General features: G+C 39.5%; 1 protein-coding gene across 5 annotated transcripts in view; it reads left to right on the top strand.

Moving 5' to 3' along the window:
* The window catches only part of PRKCA (protein kinase C alpha), a 285,848-nt gene extending 264,097 nt beyond the window's left edge, over positions 1-21,751 (top strand). For all 5 annotated transcript variants that reach the window (XM_044982463.1, XM_044982467.1, XM_044982464.1 and 2 more), the window contains 3 exons: positions 104-211; positions 4,584-4,724; positions 13,308-21,751. In XM_044982463.1, the coding sequence (XP_044838398.1) occupies positions 104-211; positions 4,584-4,724; positions 13,308-13,472 (414 nt within the window). In that variant the 3' untranslated portion in view covers positions 13,473-21,751. The remainder of the gene's footprint in view (positions 1-103; positions 212-4,583; positions 4,725-13,307) is intronic.
* Positions 21,752-22,454: the final 703 nt, after the last annotated feature.

Genomic DNA, 22,454 nt, shown 5'->3' with positions numbered 1-22,454 from the left:
AAAACTCCTCAGTAATGTATCTGCTTTTCAGTAAATAAATAACATTTAGAGGGAATTAAAATTAACACCACGTAATTTTACCTCCTTTATTTTCCTTGAACAGCCTCCATTTGATGGGGAGGATGAAGATGAACTCTTCCAGTCCATAATGGAGCATAATGTTTCCTATCCTAAATCGCTGTCCAAAGAAGCTGTTTCTATCTGCAAAGGGGTAAGCAAGTTGTTGCTATATCATGGGGTCCTTTGTCAACAGAGTGCGTTAAATAACCAAAGTTTGTGGAGTTTGACTGAGTTTATACCACTGGGCTTTTCCAAATATAAACACTGTCCAGCCTGGTTTTTAGGCAGATAACGTGGATGATTGCCTGCATCCTCACTTGGCCTGTGCCAAAGGCCAAGGCTGCAAGTGTGTCAACTCTTCCTGCAGTGCATGTGTATTTTGTGGTCGGAGAAGATTTCAGAATCCGTTGCAGACAAATTCAAAGCAGAAGCTACAAACAGGGTGGTTGTGTGAGCCTTTCCCACCTCTTAAATTGTCCACACTGTGAGTCAGATCGTGCCAGGTGCCAGTCTGTCTCAGCTCTAATTGATGCCAAATGGGAGCTGACAGTACACAGCACTTTGCAGGAGGCATACTACAGCACTGGGGCCCGTGTGTTTGACCCGATAGGAAGAACTGAAGGAATTAACAGGAGGGACAAGGGGGGTGAGATAGTGTCTTTTATTGGATCAATTTACACCGAGCTGTGTGGCTCAAAAGCTTGTCTCTTTCACCAACAGAAGTTGGTCCAGTAAAAGATACTATCTCACCCACCTTATCTCTCTACTATCCTGGAACCAACAGGGCTACAGCATCACTGCAAACAACAGTGGATTCACGGGAGTCATTTTAGAATTTAGATAGAAATCAGCCTGAACAAAAACCTCCAGTCTAAACACCAGTGAGTGGTGAGGAAATTCTGATCCAGGTCCAAGCTTTGTGGCTTAAGGTCATCTCTGATTGTAGACTATTTTAATGGGTGTTTTGGGGAGAGCATTGATGTGACTGCAGAGAATTAGCAAAGAAAAGTTTGTGTTGACTTTTTCCTGACTCAATGTCATTCCCTGGAGCACCTCATTTCTGCAGCTCTTCCAAAATGTGAATTTTAGATGTCTATTTCTTCTTCACCTGGATGAAACTTTTAGTGCATTTAAATAGTGCAGAGTTTAAATAGTTCAGAGTGTCCTTTGGAACTGCATATGTAGTACTGTAGCTGACTCCATTTTTTTCTTTAAAGCTAAAATCATTGAGAAAATGAAAAGTTATTTCATTTATCACAATAAATCCAAGGCCATTGCAACATAGCAGGGGAACGACATAAATGTCTATAGCTCAGGATTGAAATTACATAACCCTCCTGCCACAGTTCAAATCCTATTGGGGTCAAGTTGGATGTTCCTTATTAAACAAGAAACACTACATTATTTTATACCAGTCACCCAGACTGTTATCTCAAGATGCAGTGTTTGCCATTCATTACTGTAGAATACTCTAATTCCTGTACACGAGGGTCCATTCTTCATATGCAGAGAAATTAAATTCAGTATTGGTGGGGTATTTTGACTAAGGATCCGGTATGTGGAAATAGGAAAATCCCACGTCATTTTTCCTAAAAGGAAAAGTTTGTCCAAGTGTCCTTAGCCAAACGTTGCTCTTTTTCCCCTTCCTCTTTGCATTGCCCTTTATGTGAAATAGTGACACTCCCAGTCCCAGAAGTGGCTGCATTTCACAACATCGTTTCTAAAGCCCTTTGCAGTCCTCAGGATAAAGGATGCTACATAAGTGTCACAAAGCTAATCATGTTAGTAAGGAAACTGTCCAGATAAATATCAGTGTCGCCTAAAGTCTAATCTCCTTTCTTACATTACAGACAACGCTTCACGTTATTAAAATGAAAGAATCTTAAATGCTGCTTTTTCTTTTCACTGTTTAATCTCCTTGTTTACATTTGGTATTTCTCTCAATATTTCTTAGGTTGATTTTCCTGTTCTCCTGTATTAACAAGAGTCCCACAATGTTTGGGTTGTAAGCACTAAGGGAAATGTGTGTTCGTGTTGTTTACATTTTAATTTTAAAAATAATGTTCATTGCAACTGTGTGTGAGAGAGAGAGATTTAGGTTTCAGAGTAGTCTTAGTAGTAGTTTTAGAGAGATTTAGCTAACACAACTAACAATTTGGTTCTAATCTGGCTTGATATCCCTTTTCCAGCCATCCTGTCTTAAATAATAAATAAAATGCAGCATTGTTTTTTAAGAGTTTAATTTGACTTGAGACTGAAGATTACTCAGCTGTGATGTGAAGCTATGCAACCCTTAGTTCTCTGAGAGCCAGCCTTGAACCTTTTGCTAGAATGATTCCCCTGGACTGCAGGATCTCTGTACAGCTTGGATTTGGCATCTCTCAGTACCCATTGTCTGCTAACACTGAAGTGTGTGTTGTAGCCAAACTGCTTTAATGGCATTCCCCAAGTATGCTAAAGTATTGTCACAAATGTTCCACAAGAGTCACACACAACTGCATTCATGCTCACTCAGCTCTCTAGATTTTTCATTATTAGCAGATTGAGTAGCCCCCCACACCCAAAAAGTCTGATACTGCTGACATATTTAAAAGTAAAATTTGCATCCCATAAAGTACAGCGTGCTCACCTCATAATTTTTGTTGGTTAGAGGGTCCTGTCAGTTTATCATGGACAAAAACAGCTTTCCTAAATCTCAACTATTGGAATTCCCTCTGTCTATAACGGACAGAGAGTTCCTCCCAAAAGATACTTTCTGAGCATCTAGTACTCTGAAGAAGGGAAAGTTCAGAGCAGCGTGGCAAAGGTGTCAAGCAGAGAAATGACTCTGTAATTTCCTGTTACCGTCTCTCAAATCCAGATGAACTTACTGAACAGACCGTCATTCAAGGCGAATGATTTCTTTGCTATCTCGGTGGAACATTTTTTTGATTGAAATGACCCAAGGAGACATGTTATGTCCTTTCGTACCCCCCCTTTCTCGCACATGTGTAGTCTTATGAGAAGCCAGCAACAGAGCTTCCTACATGACACCCGGAGAGTAGAATTCAAAGCAGTGCCTCCAAGTGCAGACAGTGCTGCTACAGGACTTATTTTTGTGATAGGAAATGTTATTTGCATGGTGCTGTACTTTTCAACAACATAAATATTGAGCCTCAACTGGCCAAAACCAAGGAATCCTGCTTGCTCTTGAGCTTGTATCTTCTGGTTGGCAACTGTACAACTAATTCACAAGTCTTCATTTTTGGCAGGGGTTATTATTTTGGAATAGAATGTAGTACTAACACAACCATAAGCAACACTTTCTGATGTCACTAGCTGTCGAATTGCACATTTTAGTAAAGTTAACAGAAATGGTGAGCAGCTGTTTTAAGTATGAAGAACAAGGTGTTTCAAACCTAATATATATTTTGTTTCCTTAAATCCCTTTGGTTCCCTGTTTTGTATCATTGTTCTTATTGTTATTAACAAAAAGTATGATAAAATGATCATATCTGTACATGGACTTGTTTAACTAGGTGAACAAAGATATATGACCTGTTTAGCTGTCTAATACACAAACTTAGGAGTGTGACTTTAGGCTCGATTTTTTTTTAAATGCTGGCTATACATACGTTGCTATTAATGTGTGCAATTAAATAATTGTAAAGAGTTTTATTGCAGTAGTTATCACAACTATCCCACTCATTAAATTTCCCATTCTGTAGATAGGGAATATGGCAAATATTACAGTAACATTAAACAAGGAAATGCAGTAAATGCTCATGTATTAATGGCACCCACTGTACTAGAATAAAGCAAGATTCCAGAAGTCCCATAATATTGGTTGAGGGCTGCATTCCTTAGTTGCCAGTGCTCATACTCATTGACAGCTCATTTCCATGGAGGAGCTTGCTAATTAGGGCACATATTACTGTGCATTATTGCTTCTCTTTGTGAGTGTGGTTTCTTTGTGCAGCTGGTATTTAATATTGATCAAGTTGGTATTAAGGATGTAAGGAGAGAAGCACAGATTAGTTACTGTCAGGAGGCTGCCAAAAAATGACAGGCGCTGTCCAGAACACGCTCAGAAAAATTATAGGAAACTTCTACTTTAAATGTTTCAGTATAATGGAATTTATCAAGTTTAATTGATTTCTGAAGCCGAGTAGAGCCTGTTCTGGATTTGTACAAGGCTACGTTTAATAGTAACAAGGGCTGAATTCAGACATGATGAATGCAGATGTAATTCCATTGTGCCCACCTATACCGTGCCTAAATTTGTTCCCATATCAGTAACCTTTGTGCAATGAAAGAGAAAAGCAAGGTTTAAAGAGAGGCCTTTACTTTCAGTGCCTACAGGCAATCTCTAGCTTTGAAATAAAGAAATTAACACTTTAAAAATGAAGTATAGCTTTTCACACGGATTTTATTGCTGAGCTACATCTTGACATGAGGAGCAATAGCAATTCCACCTGTGGACAGTCGGTTACTCTTTCATTCCAAAAGTCAATTTAAACATTTGGTGTTTTATTGATTTATAGTTAATGACAAAACACCCTGCAAAAAGGCTTGGCTGTGGGCCTGAGGGGGAGCGAGATGTCAGGGAGCATGCATTCTTCAGGAGAATCGACTGGGAGAAACTGGAGAACAGAGAGATTCAGCCGCCATTCAAGCCTAAAGTGGTGAGTGAGCCGCAGGATGTCTCCCTATTAAAATGCCCTGTTTGCAGTCAAGCCTCTCTGTGGTATGAGGCTAATGCCAACTTGATGGCAGTGCAAGACAGCTGTATCCCAAGAGGTGTGACATTTCTTAAACCAAGCACTTTGATGATGACAGACTGCCATGCAATGTCACTAGGACTCCCCCATGCTCTAGCATAACCCAGTGTAGGTCGTGCATCATCAGAAATGCCACAAAAGTATTGCTGAGTTCCTGATAGGAAGCCTTTGATATAGCTGTGCTACATGAAAACACACAGTTGACTAAATGGGAGTCAATTTGCAGAGATTTCTGTATAATAAAATCCCTACTTCCTTAATGTTTTCTATCTATGTTTGGCTGAAGTGTTGTGACCTATTCTTTTAGGCACAGGACTTGTTGGTTATCCATGTATTTGCAGCTCAGAATTGCATTACCATAATGTTAGCTACACCTGAGCACCATTCGGAAACCTCATCCAGTGCACAATTCAGTGGACTGCCTACTTTTGATGGGGTTTCCCCACAAGGAGCACCCAACACTTGTGCTCCGTGATCTGCACTGGCTTCAGTTTAAGGAGCTAGGTTTTAATCTGGAAAGCTCTAAATGGCATGGTGCCTATTTACCTGAGAAATTGCCTGTCTCTTTGAGGGCATGGCAGCTATTCCACTGAACACTTGAACTGACAGCCCATGGTATAACTGCTGGGGTATTTTCACTAAAAAACTTCAACTTCGAACTGTGCTTCCCATATTGGTTTGACAGAGTCCAAGTTGGTTGAATTTCCAGGTGTGCCACAAGGCTCTTCTCTCTCCCAAGGTTTTCAATAAGAGGGTAGATTAATGAAGGGATATAGGCAATTTACTAGGGTGGTTTTCGTGCCATGTTCATAGTGGAGGAGAGTCTATAATCAATCTGATTTATGGGTAAGGTTTGTTACTGTGTAGTGTGCATGTATCTGGACCATTGGATAGGCACAGTTTTAGAAATCCAAATAAGTAATTGATCCCTTAATTAATGTGAGTACAGTAAGTCTAATCTACTTTGAAGAATTAGTGTTTGTCATCCAGCTCAGAATTTCTTTCAGCTTGTAACGTGATTGATAAAGGCTCAAAAGAGAAAATAGGTTAAATCTGAGGAAGAAGAAGGCCAAAGCTGCCAGAGACCCCTGGAAAATGTCTTACTGTAGCAGCTCTCCTCTACAACACTTGTTTTGTTTCTATTTAGTAACATAACAAGATGAAAGGAATCTATGTAATCATCCTCCATGCAGATGGATGGGGAGCACACGACAGTATGCTATAATTGTTTTATCAGCATGAGTCCGGGATGGCCACATTACTCAGGAGAGATGAAACCTTGAGTGACATAGGTCATCACAAAGCTTTATACAATACCATGTATCATGTATTTCTGCATATGCCATGTGTTTTATAGAAAAAAATGTTAGAAATGCTTTGGAAAGGGGTTTTTTGGTTTTGGTTTTTATGCTATAGTAACTCTAGAGGGCTCAGAGTAGGAGAAAAATCCCAATAAATTAGTTTAGATTAAAACTCTTCTATAAACGAATGACCTGAATAGCTTGCCTTTACTGTGAGATCTGATATTTGGGTACATTTCATGGCTGGAGGTAAATGCTGTGTGTTTCATTAGAATCAACCCTTTCCAATAATATAAAAATGCTCAATTCTTGCTCTTCAGGGTCAGAAGATATCAGACCTCAAACCTGTCCCTATGCAGGACTGAATATTGTGGCTCATGGTTCTTGGGCCAGTGCTCTGTATTTAGGGGTCAGGGAGGTTGGATGGGAGATGGTGCAGACTCTTCACTTATGGAAAAGAAAAGTACATTTCTCTGGCCAGTTGATGGCAGCTGTTTGAAGCTATTCAGAGGTTTGGAATGTTAGAGTAAATCTCACTAAAGATGGATCAGTGAACAGAGGGCAGGTGCTACCCAAGGAGAGCATATATTCTCAGGGGTGCTAGAACAGTTTTTATAGTGGGGGTGCTGAGAGCCATTGAACCAAGGTGTAAATCCTGTATACAATGGAAACCCCACGCACCTCTATTTCCTGCACCTATGTATAGTCGTCTCTTTTTGAGAGTCATATGCATACTTTAACCTCAACAGGAGGTGTGCTTGCATACCAAGAGACCTATATACTGGGCTAGTAAAAGTCAGGCTTATCATAAAAAGTGAATGCGTCACACACACACACACAATTGTGTAAATAAGTAAGGAAACGCACATGGTTCTATTCATGACCATTGGTGGTTCTCCAACCAGGCAGACAGCTAGGGAATTGCTTTTTCAGACACAAATTATGTACGTTTTTCGTCATGCAATGTTTGTGTCAAAATTAAAGCTAAAAATAAACCATATCTCCATTAGTATCAGCATGTCTGATCCTCCAAAGAGCTGAGTGTGCTGAACTCCCACAGAAGTTAAGGAGAATAACCTCAGCACCTCACAGGCTCTAGACCCACGTTTCCCGTATGAAACTTTATTAAAGGGTGTAAAGTACTAAAAGCATGAAATACAATCTAATTCCAGTATGTCACATTTAATTGCAGAAAGCTCTATCACAGCTCCTATTTATATCATAATAGGGGATTCATCACCAGCTGTGCTTTTTCTCGGCTGCTGATTATGACTTATTTTATTTATACAGGTTGCTGTTGAAACATACCTAGATAAATCTAGTATTAATGTGGCTGCTTTACTTTCTTAGACAATCATTTTAAATACAAATCTTGTGTCCTTTGTTATTGGTTTACCAATACATCCTAGTAACTAATTCTATTTATATTGATTTTCGGGTAAAAACATCTTCATAAGAGCCTATAGGTATTTGTAAAGCTGGATTTAATTATGTCACTTTGCAGAAAATCTTACTAGGTGTAAGTGGCTCTTGTAACTGAAATAGGGAATCAGTTCCTTGAGGCCCAGTCCTGCAATGTTTATATGCACAAGTAGTTCTTATACACATAGTCCTGTAAGGGACTAACCAGGAGAAAGTGGGCTTGCAGGATAGGACTTTTTTTGCTGACAATAGACCAGTGGTAGGCAACCTATGGCACGGGTGCCGAAGGTGGCACACGAGCTGATTTTCAGTGGCACTCACACTGCCCAAGACCTGGCCACTGGTCTGGGGGGCTCTGCATTTTAATTTAATTTTAAATGAAGCTTCTTAAACATTTTAAAAGCCTTATTTATTTTACATACAACAATAGTTTAGTTATATATTATAGACTTATAGAAAGAGACCTTCTAAAAATGTTAAAATGTTTTACTGGCACGCAAATCCTTAAATCAGAGTGAATAAATGAAGACTCGGCACAGCACTTCTGAAAGGTTGCCAACTCCTGCCATAGACAAACAATATGGAAAAATAACAAAGCCTGCACAAATGTCCCTGTCTCATTTTCCTCACCCCTTCAGAGTCCTCTGGGTCTTAGTCGGTGTCCTTCTAGCAGGTCCAGGATTCTTCCTTTCCTCCTGGCCAGCCTTATCTTTTTGTTGTGGTCTCCTTTCCCCTTGCTGAAGAAAGTCCTTTTACAAAGTTTCAGCCCCCTCTCTCAGGTGACACCCCTGAGTGGCTTTATGTCCCTTGTCAGGTGCTTCATTGCTTAGTTAAATTCCACCTGGGACACTGGTTGTTCTTGGCTGCAGCCAGCTCATTGTTCTAAAGATGCTTCCATTTGAATGGAAGATCATTCATGTTAATGACTCTTGCTTGCGCTCCATCGTTAGTCCGCTGCTAGGGGCACAGAGATTCTCTGCTAATAACCACAATAGCCAAGTCCAAGTTGGAAGTTAAAAGGCAACAGTGAAGCACAGACCGTCTATAATCAAAATATAATTTACAAAACAAAATGAGGTTTATGGTTACATACAGACATACACAAAACTGTCATACTCTGCAAAAAAAATGAATAGGGAAGAAACTTTGCCTTCTTTTCTTATTTTTTAAGTGAATTTAGTTGCTTGTGAAAGATGCCAGACTCTTGGATAGTTTCGGGGGATTGATTTCCTCAGTTATCCATCGAACGAATGCAGAATGGGCTAGTTTGCACCTCCTGCCTCAAACCTGAATTGGCTGAAAAAGAAAGTTCAAACCCCACTGCCTGTTCTCTCCTTGGACTTTCTTTTGATACTTCCAGGAAGAGTGTTATAGGAGATTTTCAGGCTTTAGGACCTTGCATGGAGCTGCAGGACTGTTCTACTGACTCTCAGACTTTTAAGGCCAGAAGAGACCATCATGTTCATCTAGCCTGACCTCCTGGTGAAAGCCAGGCCAAGCAGGTCTCCTTAACTCCAAACCAAGAGTTTGTGTGTGGCTGCATCGGAGGGATAGTTCTTCAGCTTCATGTGGAATCCTACAACTTGACATTTTGTCACAGATGCAAAGTGCTTTTTGGATACGGCCTGTTTACCAGGAACATGGCTGAGAGCTCTAATATATTTCACATAGTCCACCAAACTGCCATGAAATGATTTTTGGATGACCCAGACCTACGCAAGATATGAATTTGTACCGTTCCTGTGAAAAATTCTTTTATCCAGTTACCAATTCACCAGGCTTGTTTTGAAAGCTATCCGCGAATGGTCATCCATCTAAACACAGAAACCTGGGAAGAAAAACCCTGTTTCAGAAACTAGATTTTCAAAAATTAGGATAATCTCTTGGCAAATTTTAAACAGTATGTATCAAGAGTCAGAGCAGAAATTAAAAGGAAACAAAATCTAGTCTAAAGGAAAATAATTTTACACTTTGAAAACTACAAGCAATAGTGACTGTGATAAAGATTGTAATGGGAGTCCTGTTTCAGCTCCAATAAGGTTAGCAATAATGGGAGTCTTGGTGTAGGCCACTGGGTGCCAGAGGCATTTTTAACAACCTGATAATTAGATTCCCTCTTAGAAGGAATAGATGATGCAACATTAAAGATGTTTGTGGCCTTTCTAACCAAGGACTCCCAATGTTACTACCACCCGTGTGCCTGAATCAACGTAAGCATCTGCTGCAGACGGGGCGTAAGAAATCTGACACAAGCTATATGATGACATACTGTAGTTGCTGTTCATGAATGAGGGTAGGAAAAGATTTGGAGACATTTTTAGACTTCATGTAAAACAAAATGACAAAAAAAAGCCAGTTAATGTTTCCCTTTTGTTTTAAGTCCAAGTAATTTTTATACAGGGCCAGAGGAGATCAGATATTTTGCATTTCAGTAGATTAAATGCAAACTTAATTTCATGTCAGCTAGTGGCAATTTGTTTAGGAACACGCATGGAATATAATTAATAGTGTGAGCCTCCCCAAACCATCTCTGATTACAGTGTATAGTTTAGGAAAGCTATTTACCAGCACAACCCAATAATAAAATATTTGCAGGTTCTAGATTAAATTCTTTTGCTGTTTTACTGGTATTTGACCAACAATCTGTGATAGCAGCTTGAAGGAGATGTCACCTTCCTGTGTGTGTTTAGAATATTCTAATTCTAGCCTATGCAACAGGGAACTGTGACTGAAACAAGAATTTTTCATCAAGACAGAGAACAGTCTTACTCTTCAGAGTTATGCCAGTTACAGCAATTTTGTGGTAATAAGATTTATAAAGCGGGTGGTTAGACTATCAGTGATAAAATTATTTAAATGGTTCATCTTTGCGTCACCTGCTGAGCTTCCATTGACTGAAAGAACTTCTCGGGCATCAGTTTTTCTTTTGGCGGCATAAGATGCATTTGTCAAAGATCTTTTTTTTAAAAATTTTAAAAAAAGTTTCCCTGTTAAGTAAGCCCCTTTACTGCTGCTTTGAATTGATTGCCATGACTCTAGATTGATTAGATGGTTATTAATTGTGGAACATGCCTGCTTTCTCACAACTCTGAAGATGGAGAGTTTTACCCTTCACCAAAATTCAGTACTGTCCATTCTTGTTCTTCAGCACTTCTGTACCAAAATGCACTGGCTTCAGTGGGCATCGAGGTATTCGGTGAGCACATATTCAGAACACTGGGTGAAATGATAAGCAAACTAACATAACTCTTTAACCGGTTGGAGTGTTTTTCTGTTTGTGTTGGTAATAACCTGAACAAATAGCCTTGTGAACACTATAGTCAGTGTCCTGCGCATGCAGTTTTTATTTAAAACATAAGGCATCTTGTGCCCCAGACAGCAAAAATTCTTTGCAGCTTTGCTTACATTTTAGTATCATTATTATTTCTGCTTCGTGCTCTACAAGATAATTGGGAACACGGTGTAAGTGAACTGTGTCCAAAGTAGCATATGAACCATGTATCTGATCACTTGAGTTCCCTCTACTCCTCTTCAACCCTACCCCATTTCCCAGGTTAGAAGGGTGTGCATAGTGGTATATCATCCTTGAAGGATGAATGCAAACATTCCCATTAAATGTAATGTAAAGTAGTGCAGACACCCTACAGAAGTTAGCAGAGAGTAAAGGAGCAGGTATAATGGGAAGACATTTTCACAGGACTTGTAGTACAGGCACTCACCACCCAGTATTGCACTGTACCACTAACATCATGGAGAGAACCTGATTTGCCTTTAAGTTCCTTCAGGCTTCTCCAGAGGATACAAAGTCCAGTATTACCCGAGTGTGCACTCAGTTTCTTCCAGCCAAGCTAGTTTTGTTGTGCTCGTTCCATTCCTCCATCCCCTTTTTACTTGCCAGTAATGCTGCTTTGCTCTGAGTGTTTTCTGCCCTCCTCAATGCTGCCCTCAAGCTTTCCATGACAACTGAGCTCTTCATGTTTATGTTCTGACTCAATTGCTTTCTGTGTGCAGCTGATATACACAACTATACCTCTTTGGCCTTTATGAGAAGAGAGGTCTCCCTATCTGTGAAATAGAACCAGTTGTGTCCTGCCATCTCCACTCCGGGCCTTTATAACTCCTTCCTTTGGCAGACACAACTTGCCTCTCCTATCTAAGAAATCTCATATAGTCTTGACGTGTGAGTTGGAATAAATGTCTTGCAGAGCTGATTTCAGGATCGGCAGCTGCTTTAGAATTCAGTATCATTTCAATAACCTTGCAGGATCCCAGAGCTCAGGCTCCAGCCCAAGCCTCTACACTGCAGTTAAACAGCCCCATAGTCTGAGCCGCACGAGCCCAAGTCAGCTGACACAGGCCAGTCACAGGTTTTTAATTGCCGTGTAGACATACTCTTAGAGACCCAGAAAATAGCATGCTAAAAGTGTACCTACCAAACTGGATAGAACTTCACCAGGTTTAAGTTACAAAGGGGTCTGCTCGGGTTCAACACAAGCCAGTCTCTCAATTCTCCACATGGGAGTTATGGTGCATTTGGGTTAGTTTTTCTTTGAGGCAAGACAAAGTATTAAGAAAGTGCATAGTTGTGAACAATGACATACTCATGTGAGGTCCAGCTGAAAAAGAGCTGGGGGTCAAAGTTCATAGTCAGGTGCATGCTGTAGAATTAGGCTTGGCAGAATTCAGTTTTTATTTGTTTACCATTTCGACAGATAATATCAATGTTTGTTTTAAAGTGTTTTTTTCCTATTTTCACATATTTAAATTTCACAGTTGCGGGAAATTATAGTGCATCAGACCATCGGGGGTTCAGACAATAATTATTTAATGACAGCAGACACCGAGATATAAAAAGTGAAAGCTTTATAACCATTGAAACTCAAATTGTCAACATCACATGTCAAAATATACAAAGTAAATATCCTTAAGATAAACTCTCATGAGTTGGCAAGCAGCATTTTTCTTACTTTGCCTATCTGTAAATGTCAGTTATTATTGATGGAAGTATTTTTTTCATCAGTTTGTGTGTGCAGTGAATTTGACATTTACTGATAAAAATCTAATCCTTCCAAGCTGTATAATGCTGCCAGTAATTGACAGATTCATGCTTCCAGCTTTATATATATATGAGTAATTTTACTCACACGATAACTCTGTGGAACAAAGACATCTACCTGAGTAGCTGCAGGGGGAGGTTTGCCCCACCTTTTCCATTCATATTTGTACCATAGTCCTGAGCCACACACAGGGGCGGCTCTAGGAATTTGGCCGCCCCAAGCAGGGCGGCACGCCGCAGGGGGTGCGCTGCCGGTCCCGCGGCTCCGGGGGACCTCTTGCAGTCATGCCTGCGGGAGGTGCACCAGAGCCGCGGGACCAACGGACCTCCCACAGGCATGACTGCGGAAGGTCCGCTGGAGCCGCCTGCCGCCCTGCCGGCAAAATGCCGCCCCAAGCGCGCGCTTGGCGCGCTGGGATCTAGAGCCAGCCCTGGCCACACAGTACTCCTGGAAAGAACTCCATGACATCACAATCCTGCTACTTACTCCATGCATTACACATTTTTCATTTTCTCCTCACCTTGCATCTTTGCCATATGTTTTAACATCCGGGAAGAAAATTGCGTCCTAGCTACCTGTAAAGGTAAAACGTGAGAGAATCCCACAATATCTGTCCTGAATGAGTTGCCAAGAGACAGCGCTGCCAGTAGGTGGTGTTGATGTTTTTTTTATCATCTAATGATATTTTTTTCCCTTTTCTCTTTTAGTGTGGCAAAGGTGCTGAAAACTTCGACAAATTCTTTACTCGAGGACAACCAGTGTTAACACCGCCTGATCAGCTGGTCATTTCTAACATAGACCAAACAGATTTTGAAGGGTTCTCCTATATCAACCCACAATTTGTACACCCGAGCTTACTAAGTGTAGTATGAAGCTAATAGACATGAACAAATCACACAGTGGAAAATAGACCTTTGCCCTAGAATTTTTAGGCCTTTGCCTTGTTGGTTCCAGTTGGGCCTGGAAATTGTAGGGTAAAAAGTACAGGAGGAAGGGGAGGGAAAAGGACACTCATTCAGGATTTGGCTTTGCAGCAAAGAGAAGTTGTCTTAGTAGGAGCTCATGTAATACACAGTGTCCATTTATTCACACTACTGGCTGTAGGGTTATTCTTATGAAGTTAGCCATTTTCAGTATATTTTAATATATTTGCATAATTTCTATTGTCCTTTTCCACCTCCCCTCCGGCCCTGGAAAAGCGTATTAGAAAGAATGAAACAGCATCAAGTAGGCTGAAAAAAACAACAACCCCACCTTAAAATGGAAAGTCTTCAGCCCTTAAATGTGGATAGCATGAAATGTGAGCAGTAGGCCCTGAGGGACTGCTCTTCCTTTTGGTCTTCCTGATGAAACGACAGCACAAGTGACTGAAAGGGAGGGGTGGGAGGGGCGGGCACTGTGTAAGATTGTTCAAAGCAAGATGTTTCAAAACTATTGCTTTTAGAAAAATATGGACACGTACCAGGCTGGGTTTTTTTTAATGAAATAATGTCGGACTCCTGTGCTTTGAGACTAAATTGCACAAAGCAGACATAAATTTAAACAGATTTTCAGTAGAGGCCAGATATTTAGGACTGATGGTAACTAGCGCACAGGACAAATATTAGCTCAAGGATAAAATTGCATATTTAATAGTAATAAAAATAATAATACTTGTGTTAACTTTAATCTCCATGAGATTATTCTGTGATCCAGGGTGCCATTGTTAGTTATATTAATTTAATTTACTCCACTACTCAAGTTCATTGTTAGCCAGTTCTACTAATACCAATATTTTGCTATAAAACTTTTGTTAATGAGAGTGTGAAACAGAACTGTAACCCCTTACAACCCACTCACACTTATTCATTTAGTAGGCTGCAGAATAGGGTAGTAAAGGAGAGCAGTGTGCAGTAATTTAATGACAGTGTGGAGTTCAGAGTCACTTCCTGCTTTCCCCAAGGTAACTTAGAAAAATATGAGGGTTTTTTTAATCTAAATTCCAATTTAAATATTGGTTTACAGCCCATGGAGCTGTAGAATATGGGAGCCTGAAAGAAAAAGCAGTTAAAAATTGTTTTATTGGTAGAAGGGAATTTAATACATTTTGCATATGCTTCATGCAATGAATTTTGCATGTTTAATAATAACCCTTAATAATAAGCAAATCTCTATTATTGACATAATCGTATCAAGTATAAAGAGAATATTAAAAAAAATTATAAGACAAAATTGTGCTATGTTTGTGAAGGTTCTTGTTCTAAATGAGCATTATTATTTAGATTTAGCTTAATGTTTTATTGCTAATTTTTTTGTTTTGTTTTTTTATTTTAGTTTATGGATATAGTCAATGGGATAGGATATACTATGGTTTTTTTTAATGTAGATCTATTTTTAAACAATAATGGCTACCTGCAGGTTTTATACAAGATTCAATGAGGCTTTTATTTCACATATATTACTTGCAAAAAAGAAAATAGATTTTCTTTATTTACAGTGATGAACACTGTAATTAATGCAGTCTTCTCTCGTAGCAATCACCTGGTTAAAATTATTGATATTTCCTCTTAGATCTTACTAGAAGATATTGATTCAAAGATCCTTAAATACTTTTGTGCATATTTTGGTTGCATTACGGCATGTAAATTGGTATAGTCGTTACCCTTCCTTTTCCTTTTGCCTTGTTAATGTTAGCGATCTTAGACATTTTTTGCCTTCTGGATGTGCATGTCAATGCCAGAAGCATGTTGTCTCTATTGCTGCATGCAGACTGATCTACCATTTTTTTCCCAGCATGTAAACTTACTTTCATGCAAACTAAAATATTTTCCATAAAATACTTATACATTTATCAGAATCTGCAACGAAGGGTGCAATTTCCGTAACATCAGTTTTGTATTACAATAGATCATCTAAACTCTGCCAAAATGCTGTGGAAGGGCCCAATCTTGTAAACTGTTACTCATATGACTATTCCTTACTCCCTTGAGCAGTCTCACAGATGCAGTGGAGTTATGTCTGGGTGAAATTCAGCCACGTGCGGAGGGCCAGTATAAAGCTTATGTATCTCTTCTACTCTCAAAAGTTGTTGAGGGTGTCAGTGGTGCATAGTCCTCATGACTTGTGCTGATCTTCTGCACAGGAGTGGATTTCACCGACAAATAGTCCCATTGCAATTGCTGGGAGCACTCTCCGAAGAAAAGGTCTACTCATGCGAGTATGAGTTTTGGGGATCGAGCTCTAAGTGAATGAGTAATCCTGGGCTACTGGTAAAATGGAACATTCTGAGATCTTAGAGAAGAACACCGCAAATGAGGAGCACCTTAAACAAACCAGAGCTCAAGCTATTGCCGAACTACAGAAACTTTCAAACAAAATTTTAAATTGTTTTAGGAATAATAATTTAAAACAAAATCTGTGTCAAAATATTAAGTTATCTGCCAAACCTGAGAATGAATTGTCTTGTTTGTATATCATATATATCTTTAAAAACATGGGTAGTCAACATAAAGGATGTGGACACCTGAAGAATTTCATGACCTACTACATTATTCTAATCTACTAGCATCGAACTCCTGACACAGGGTAGGGCCAGCAAGGCATCATGCCACATTTGATGGTGGATTCAGTAGATTACTTCAAAGGCTCAGATTTAGAATAAGGGGCTCTTAACGTCACAGCCGCCGATACTGACAGGAGCTGTCATTAAATGTACTCTACGGGTACGTCTGCCCTGCAATAAAAAACCTCCAGCACCCAGTCTCAGAGCCTAGTCAGCTGAATTGGGCTCATGGAGTGCGGGGCTACAAGTTGCAGTGCAGATGTTCAGAGTTGGGCTTGTACCTGGTCTCTGATACCCTCCACCCTTGCGAGGCTTCAGGGCCGTGGTTGCAGCCCAAGTCCAATGATCTATACTGCAATTTTTAGCCCCACAGCCCGAGTCCTGCAAGCCTAAGTCAGCTGACTCAGGCCAGTCATGGCTTAGCCAGTAGTCTTTTATTGCAGTGTAAGTGTACCCTTGGAGTCTGATGTTGGGCATTAGGTAATGGAGAGACTTTGAAAAGGAAAAAATAGAAAAGGATAGCGGAGCACTGGAGATCTAGAGATGAGAGAAGCAGCAGGGGAGACTAAATGGGACAGAGCCAAGCTGTACAGGAGATTGGTAGACAAGATATGGAACTTGTGTTTTCCTTAGGAGGTATCGGGGTGAAGTGGAGCTATGGAATGTATCAGTTTGTAGACCCACATTTTAAATGTTAACCAGTGCTGTGCCTACTGGGGCATAACATTAAAGGGCTGGTCTAACATCCAAACCCCAAATGATTTGCTTTTGTTCATTTCCTCAAGATTTTTCATTTTTATTTTCTTAAGCACTTGCACGAGCTCTGCAATTGGTTAGGTTAAAAACAGGAAGTCATCTCTGATCATGTTACCTCAAAGTTCCTGTGTGTGTGACCTCTCCTGTCTTCTTGTGTAGGTTTTTGTAATGCTAACAAAAGGGTACTGAGAACTTGCCCATCCTACAGGGATAAGGCAACACTGTGCAGAACTGTCTAAAAGTGGCTGTCTAGACAAGTTATCGTTAATTAACTACTATGCCTTACTCACGAGGTTTCATATGAGCCCTGATGTTAGGACCAGCCCTTTACACATAATTTAAAAGGCACATCCAGTGATTTCCTCGTGATTTGGAAATGCATTATAGAAAGTAAAACCCTAAGTTTACAGCAAAAGTTCCTAATGCCATTTTAATACAGCTCTTATTTATCAGATATCTATATACAGGTGTGGCTATCCAGAGAACTTTGGTTAACATGAGTAGTCGTTAACATTAAAGTGACCTCATTTAAGTTAGAACCTTTCCCTTTGAGACAACAAAACCCCCTGATATCATGAGTTTGTAAAACTAGAATTGACATTTTGTTGCATTAAAATTTAGGTGACAGTTTTAAGAACCTGATCTTACAAGATCCTGAATGGACTTTGCTCCCCTTGACTTCTGAAGGAGTCGAGAGTGCCCAGAACCCCCACAATTAGGTAATACTGTCACTATGCTGCAGCAATTGTAGGTGCCTGTTGGAGATAAATTGGGCTGAGGGCCGATAAATATAGAGATGTTCCGAAGAGGTTGTTAAAACCTCAATTCATGAGCGAATTTTAACTACTGAGAAAAAGCTTTGGCTTCAGGCTGCTAATCTGAAACTTCTTGTGATTGACCATATTCCATTTTCCCCCTTAAAAAAAACCCAAACACTAATAAACTGCATATTTTTAAAATTAGTGGTTTTAAAAATTTTTTACAAGTAACACATCTCTACATAATGTGTTAGAAACACTCTCTGTAGATGCAAACTCTGTCCATTTCCCAGGTTGACGCAAAAAGACAGCTGCATTAGTGAGTAAGCAGTGAAATAAATAGGGTCTATGTGTTCTTGTCTGTAGGTGAATCCATCCCTATGCAGAGAGCTAGCACAAACCTTGGAACCACGCAAGTCACACGTAAGGCCTCAACGAATGAATTGGGTTCCTAGGCCTCCTACTGGTCCTCTGCATTGGGTGGATTTCACTCTGGGGGCAAAATCCTTCAAGTCTTTATTCACGTCCTATTGATTTCAGTGGGGTTACTTGGGTGAGATAAGGACTGCTACGTGACTATGGACTTGAAAGTCAGAGCCCATTTATCTGCACTCCATTCCTGTTGCTTTCGACAGGAATTGCACATGCATAAAGAGAGAACACACTCCAAACATTAAAAATGCCAACGTAACCCAGGTTAGAAATTCAGGGGGGGATGGGGACATTTAGCCTTCAGGTATTTCATAGTCTGCAGAAATAAAATGTGATTTTTTTTTACAACCTAAATACAATTATACTGTCAAAACCATTCATTAGTGAATAAAGTAACCGACAGCACGTGTACACTCTGATCCTTTCAAATCCTTCCTGTCCTGCAGCGTCAATTCCATTGGAAAACAACTGAGCTCCTGTGAAACAAACAAGGGGAAAAGCTTGTCTCCTTGCAGAAAAGGTGGAATGTTAAAGGTCCAGAGTTGCAATTGCTGATAACACTTATGGGTGTTGGTATTCTACTGTTGAGAATATCCCACTTCCACTTTAATTGAACTGTCTCGTTAGCACTGACCCCCACTCTGTAAGGCAACTCCCATCTTTTCATGTACTGTATATATATATACCTGACTACTGTATTTTCCACTCCATGCATCTGATGAAGTGGGTTTTAGCCCACGAAAGTGTATGCCCAAATAAATTTGTTAGTCTCTAAGGTGTCACAAGGACTCCTTGTTGTTTTTACTTATCAATATGTTTCCCTTCAGTGCATGCACATGACTCCAGTTAAACTGAGCCGGAGTTATATGCAGTCACCAAAGGGAGAAGATACTCCATACTAAGCAAAGCACAACACTGGAAACACCAGTGATAAATCTTTGATATCATTAGAAAGAGTATTTGTAGTATTTGGTTTGCAATAGCTGTGCTAACCTGCCAAGGAATTTCTGGAAATGTAATGTGATTTTGTTTGTTTTAGTCATTGCCATAAATTGCTGTATATGGTTTTTGTATCTTTACAAATATCTGTGTCAAATACAGGAACTCGGTTATCTCTGTGCTGTTAGTTAGGGAGACATTTAGCTACATTAAAAAGTAAAAGACAGTATATAAAAGCCAAGCCACTCTTTCCTTCAATTCCCTAACCTTAGAAACTATTTGAAATGTTTAAGTGAAGTGTTATATAAAAATTGACACAATAACCATGTCTGATTTCATATCAACTAATAGCGGTGCCAGTAATGATTGGTAACTAAATAGCCTTATCATGGATGATGATCATGCACTAAAGCCCTCCTGTTCATAAGAAAATCGAGAGGGGGGGTGCTCTGGTGTTCTGAGCACAGTTCTGGGATCCATGAACATGTGTTCTGATCCCAGGTCTATCACTGACTCCCTCTATGGCCTTGGGCAAGTTATTTAACCTCTCTGCCTCAGTTTCCCCATCTGTAAAATGGGGATAATAATACTTACGTCCTTCACCAGGTATTGAGGACTACTTAGTTAATGTTTCTAATGCACTTTTAACATGAAAAGTGTTATGTAATTGTAAGTATTATTATAATTTTTTAATACTAAATAAATCAGTTTATTCAATTCACATGGTGTTACTGGATATACCATGCTATTTATACTTTTATATAACTTTAGTAATTCTACTGAAACCATTTAAAAGAAAAAACATATCTGTTTCTTATAGGATCTGGAGTACAGCTTAGCTCTTGTTAACTGAACTCATATCACAATGTGAAGTGTTGCTTGCCAATCGTGTAGAAATCAGTTGCACTACCCATTTTCCAACTACTGAGACTTTTTTTCTGCAATTTAAATTTTTTTCACAGAATTGATTATTGTAGAGCAAAATTCCATATGGCTAAATAAAATTGACAACCCAACTGTTTTCTAGTAACGCTCAGTTATGGCTCTGAAAAGGGGAGAAGTGATCTTTTGTTAGCAATTGTCCCATCAGTGAGGATTTTGTTCAGCTGGTAACTTAACTTGCATCTGAGAGACGCTGGGCTCCTGCTTCATCTAGCTCCGTGCTTAGCTACAGCGCCATAGATACTTCAGATTGCGGGGAAAACAGCCCCAGAAGCTAGATTTTTCTTCTGCCTGTGATGACTGGCTAAAAATTCAGTAATGTTTATAAATCATTTTAAAGATAGAAATGCAAAAGCAATAGCAACAACACTGATCAAGTTTCAGGCCTTAGCCTGTTTCCATTGAAGCCATAGAGCTGGATCTCACTCTGGTTTATCGCTGGTGTAACTTCACTCACTTATTTTTAATATAATAATAATAATATCCCCTGAAGTCCAGTGATGCAAGGGCACAATCCTGCTGCTAGTAAACTCAGGACGTTTTTCCTTTGACTTCAATGGGAGTCAGAATAGGTGGTGTGAGATCCAAATCTGTTGCCCTTTTCTGTCAGTGGGAGCAGACTGGGCCCTATATTCATTTTTTATTAGACAGACCTGTCGTGAAACCTTCAGCTAATAGCAAGTTATTTTTTATCATTTATAAAAAGGTGAAAGAAACAGATTTTAAGAACAATAGGCGTTGTTTTTTAATCTTTATAAGCCACCCATTGGTTTTGGGGGGTTTTAAAATAAGAATAATTTGAATTGATAAAGTAACGAACTGTTGGGTTTTTTCCCCTAGTTGAACAATTGTGCAGAATCAGCATTATTTGCACCCCTGGAATTAGGGCTGAGTCCTGCAAGATGCTGATCGCTCTGGCTCTGATCCAGCTAGTCACTTCATGTACTTTAAGCACATGAGCAATCCCACTGACGTTAGTAGAACTACTCACAGGCTTATAGCTCAGAACGTGCTTTGGTGTTGTACTGGCTCCAGGGTCATAGTGCTCCACACCTTGCAGAACAAGCCCTTAGGCCCAATTCAGGAAACTACGTAAGCATATGCATAAGTCCATCTATGCTTAACTTCAAGCAGCACGTGCTTAAGTCCCATTGAAGACAGTGGGACTTAAACACATGCTTGAGTCTTTTGCTGAATTGGGACCATAGTGAGCATTCTTGCTGTAGTAAGGCGAAGATTTAACGCTGTAGATTTATTTCCCCAGAAAGAGTTTTGAATTTGTTCCCTTCTTTGAGTTACTAGAATGAATGTAAGAAAAATAATTCTAACAAAATGAAATGCTTTGTGGCCTCTTCTAAAAGCTTAAAAATGCAGCTCGCAATACTTGTACTTTTAGCAAGAGAATGTCTGTCTTTTATAGAATATGCCTGAAACATTTGAAACCATTGCATTTGTTGTATTAACATTCTTTTATTTTTTTAACAAGGAATAATACCACCTTGAAATCATTAACAATGAAGGATATCATTTTAAGACCCAAACTTTGTTTTTATAAAGAGGAGAACGTTATTTTCTTATTATTTAATTGCAAGATACTATAGGAAAATGTGGAGAGGCGATTCATTTCTCAAAAAATATTGGAAGAATAGCTGGCAAGATTGATGTATAAATTACTGCTTTGTTTTTTCTTAATTCTTTAACCTTTAGTCTTTGTTTGCATGATATGCTTTTGTTAAATATTAATTGTAGTTTGAAAGCAAGTGTGTCTGAATAAAGATACTTGATCATTGCTTTGTGTTCTTTTGTCTGGCTTACATCCTGTGGGGATCTCCAGTGACTGAATTCTTTACTGCAAAGTTAGAGGTGGACCTTAGCTCAGGTCTAGCATTTCCCCAAACTTTGCACTGCTTAGATTCAGGGATTTGGCTTAGCCAAGCTACGAAGTTCACAGCTGAATCTGAATTTTCCACTATTAAGGGTGTCTAAATACAGAGTTTTGATGGGCTCCTCTCTAAGGGCTTTATCCCATGCCCATTGATTCAGTTACCATTGATTCAGTGGGGTAGGGTCAGGAGAGCATGAAGTTAAGCCCATTGCCATATTTCTGCCTAGCCATTTTAAGTAAAATAATTCTGAATAAATACTTCCTCATAAAGGATAACCAGTTACAGAATGATCAGGTTCCCTGCACATTTCTATTGAAAGACATTTTTTGTTTGAAAATTTTAAAATCAGGCCCTGATCCTGTAAAGGGATCTATACTAGTGGACTCCTGCACCTGGGCACTGCCCTACTGAATTGAATGTGGCAACGCCTGCACTTGCATGGATCCAATAATGGTATCAGGGATGATGGGTGAAATTCTGGCCTTATGGAAGTCATTGGGAATCTTGCCATCAACTTCAGTGGGCACAGGACATCACCCTAGATGTTTGGGTTCTTTTAAAAAAAATTGTAGCACCTCCTGCATTAATTTGGTTCTATAT

Source organism: Mauremys mutica, chromosome 12, assembly GCF_020497125.1.
Source record: "Mauremys mutica isolate MM-2020 ecotype Southern chromosome 12, ASM2049712v1, whole genome shotgun sequence".
Lineage (NCBI taxonomy): Eukaryota > Metazoa > Chordata > Testudines > Geoemydidae > Mauremys > Mauremys mutica.
This window is presented reverse-complemented; position numbering and strand designations above follow the sequence as displayed.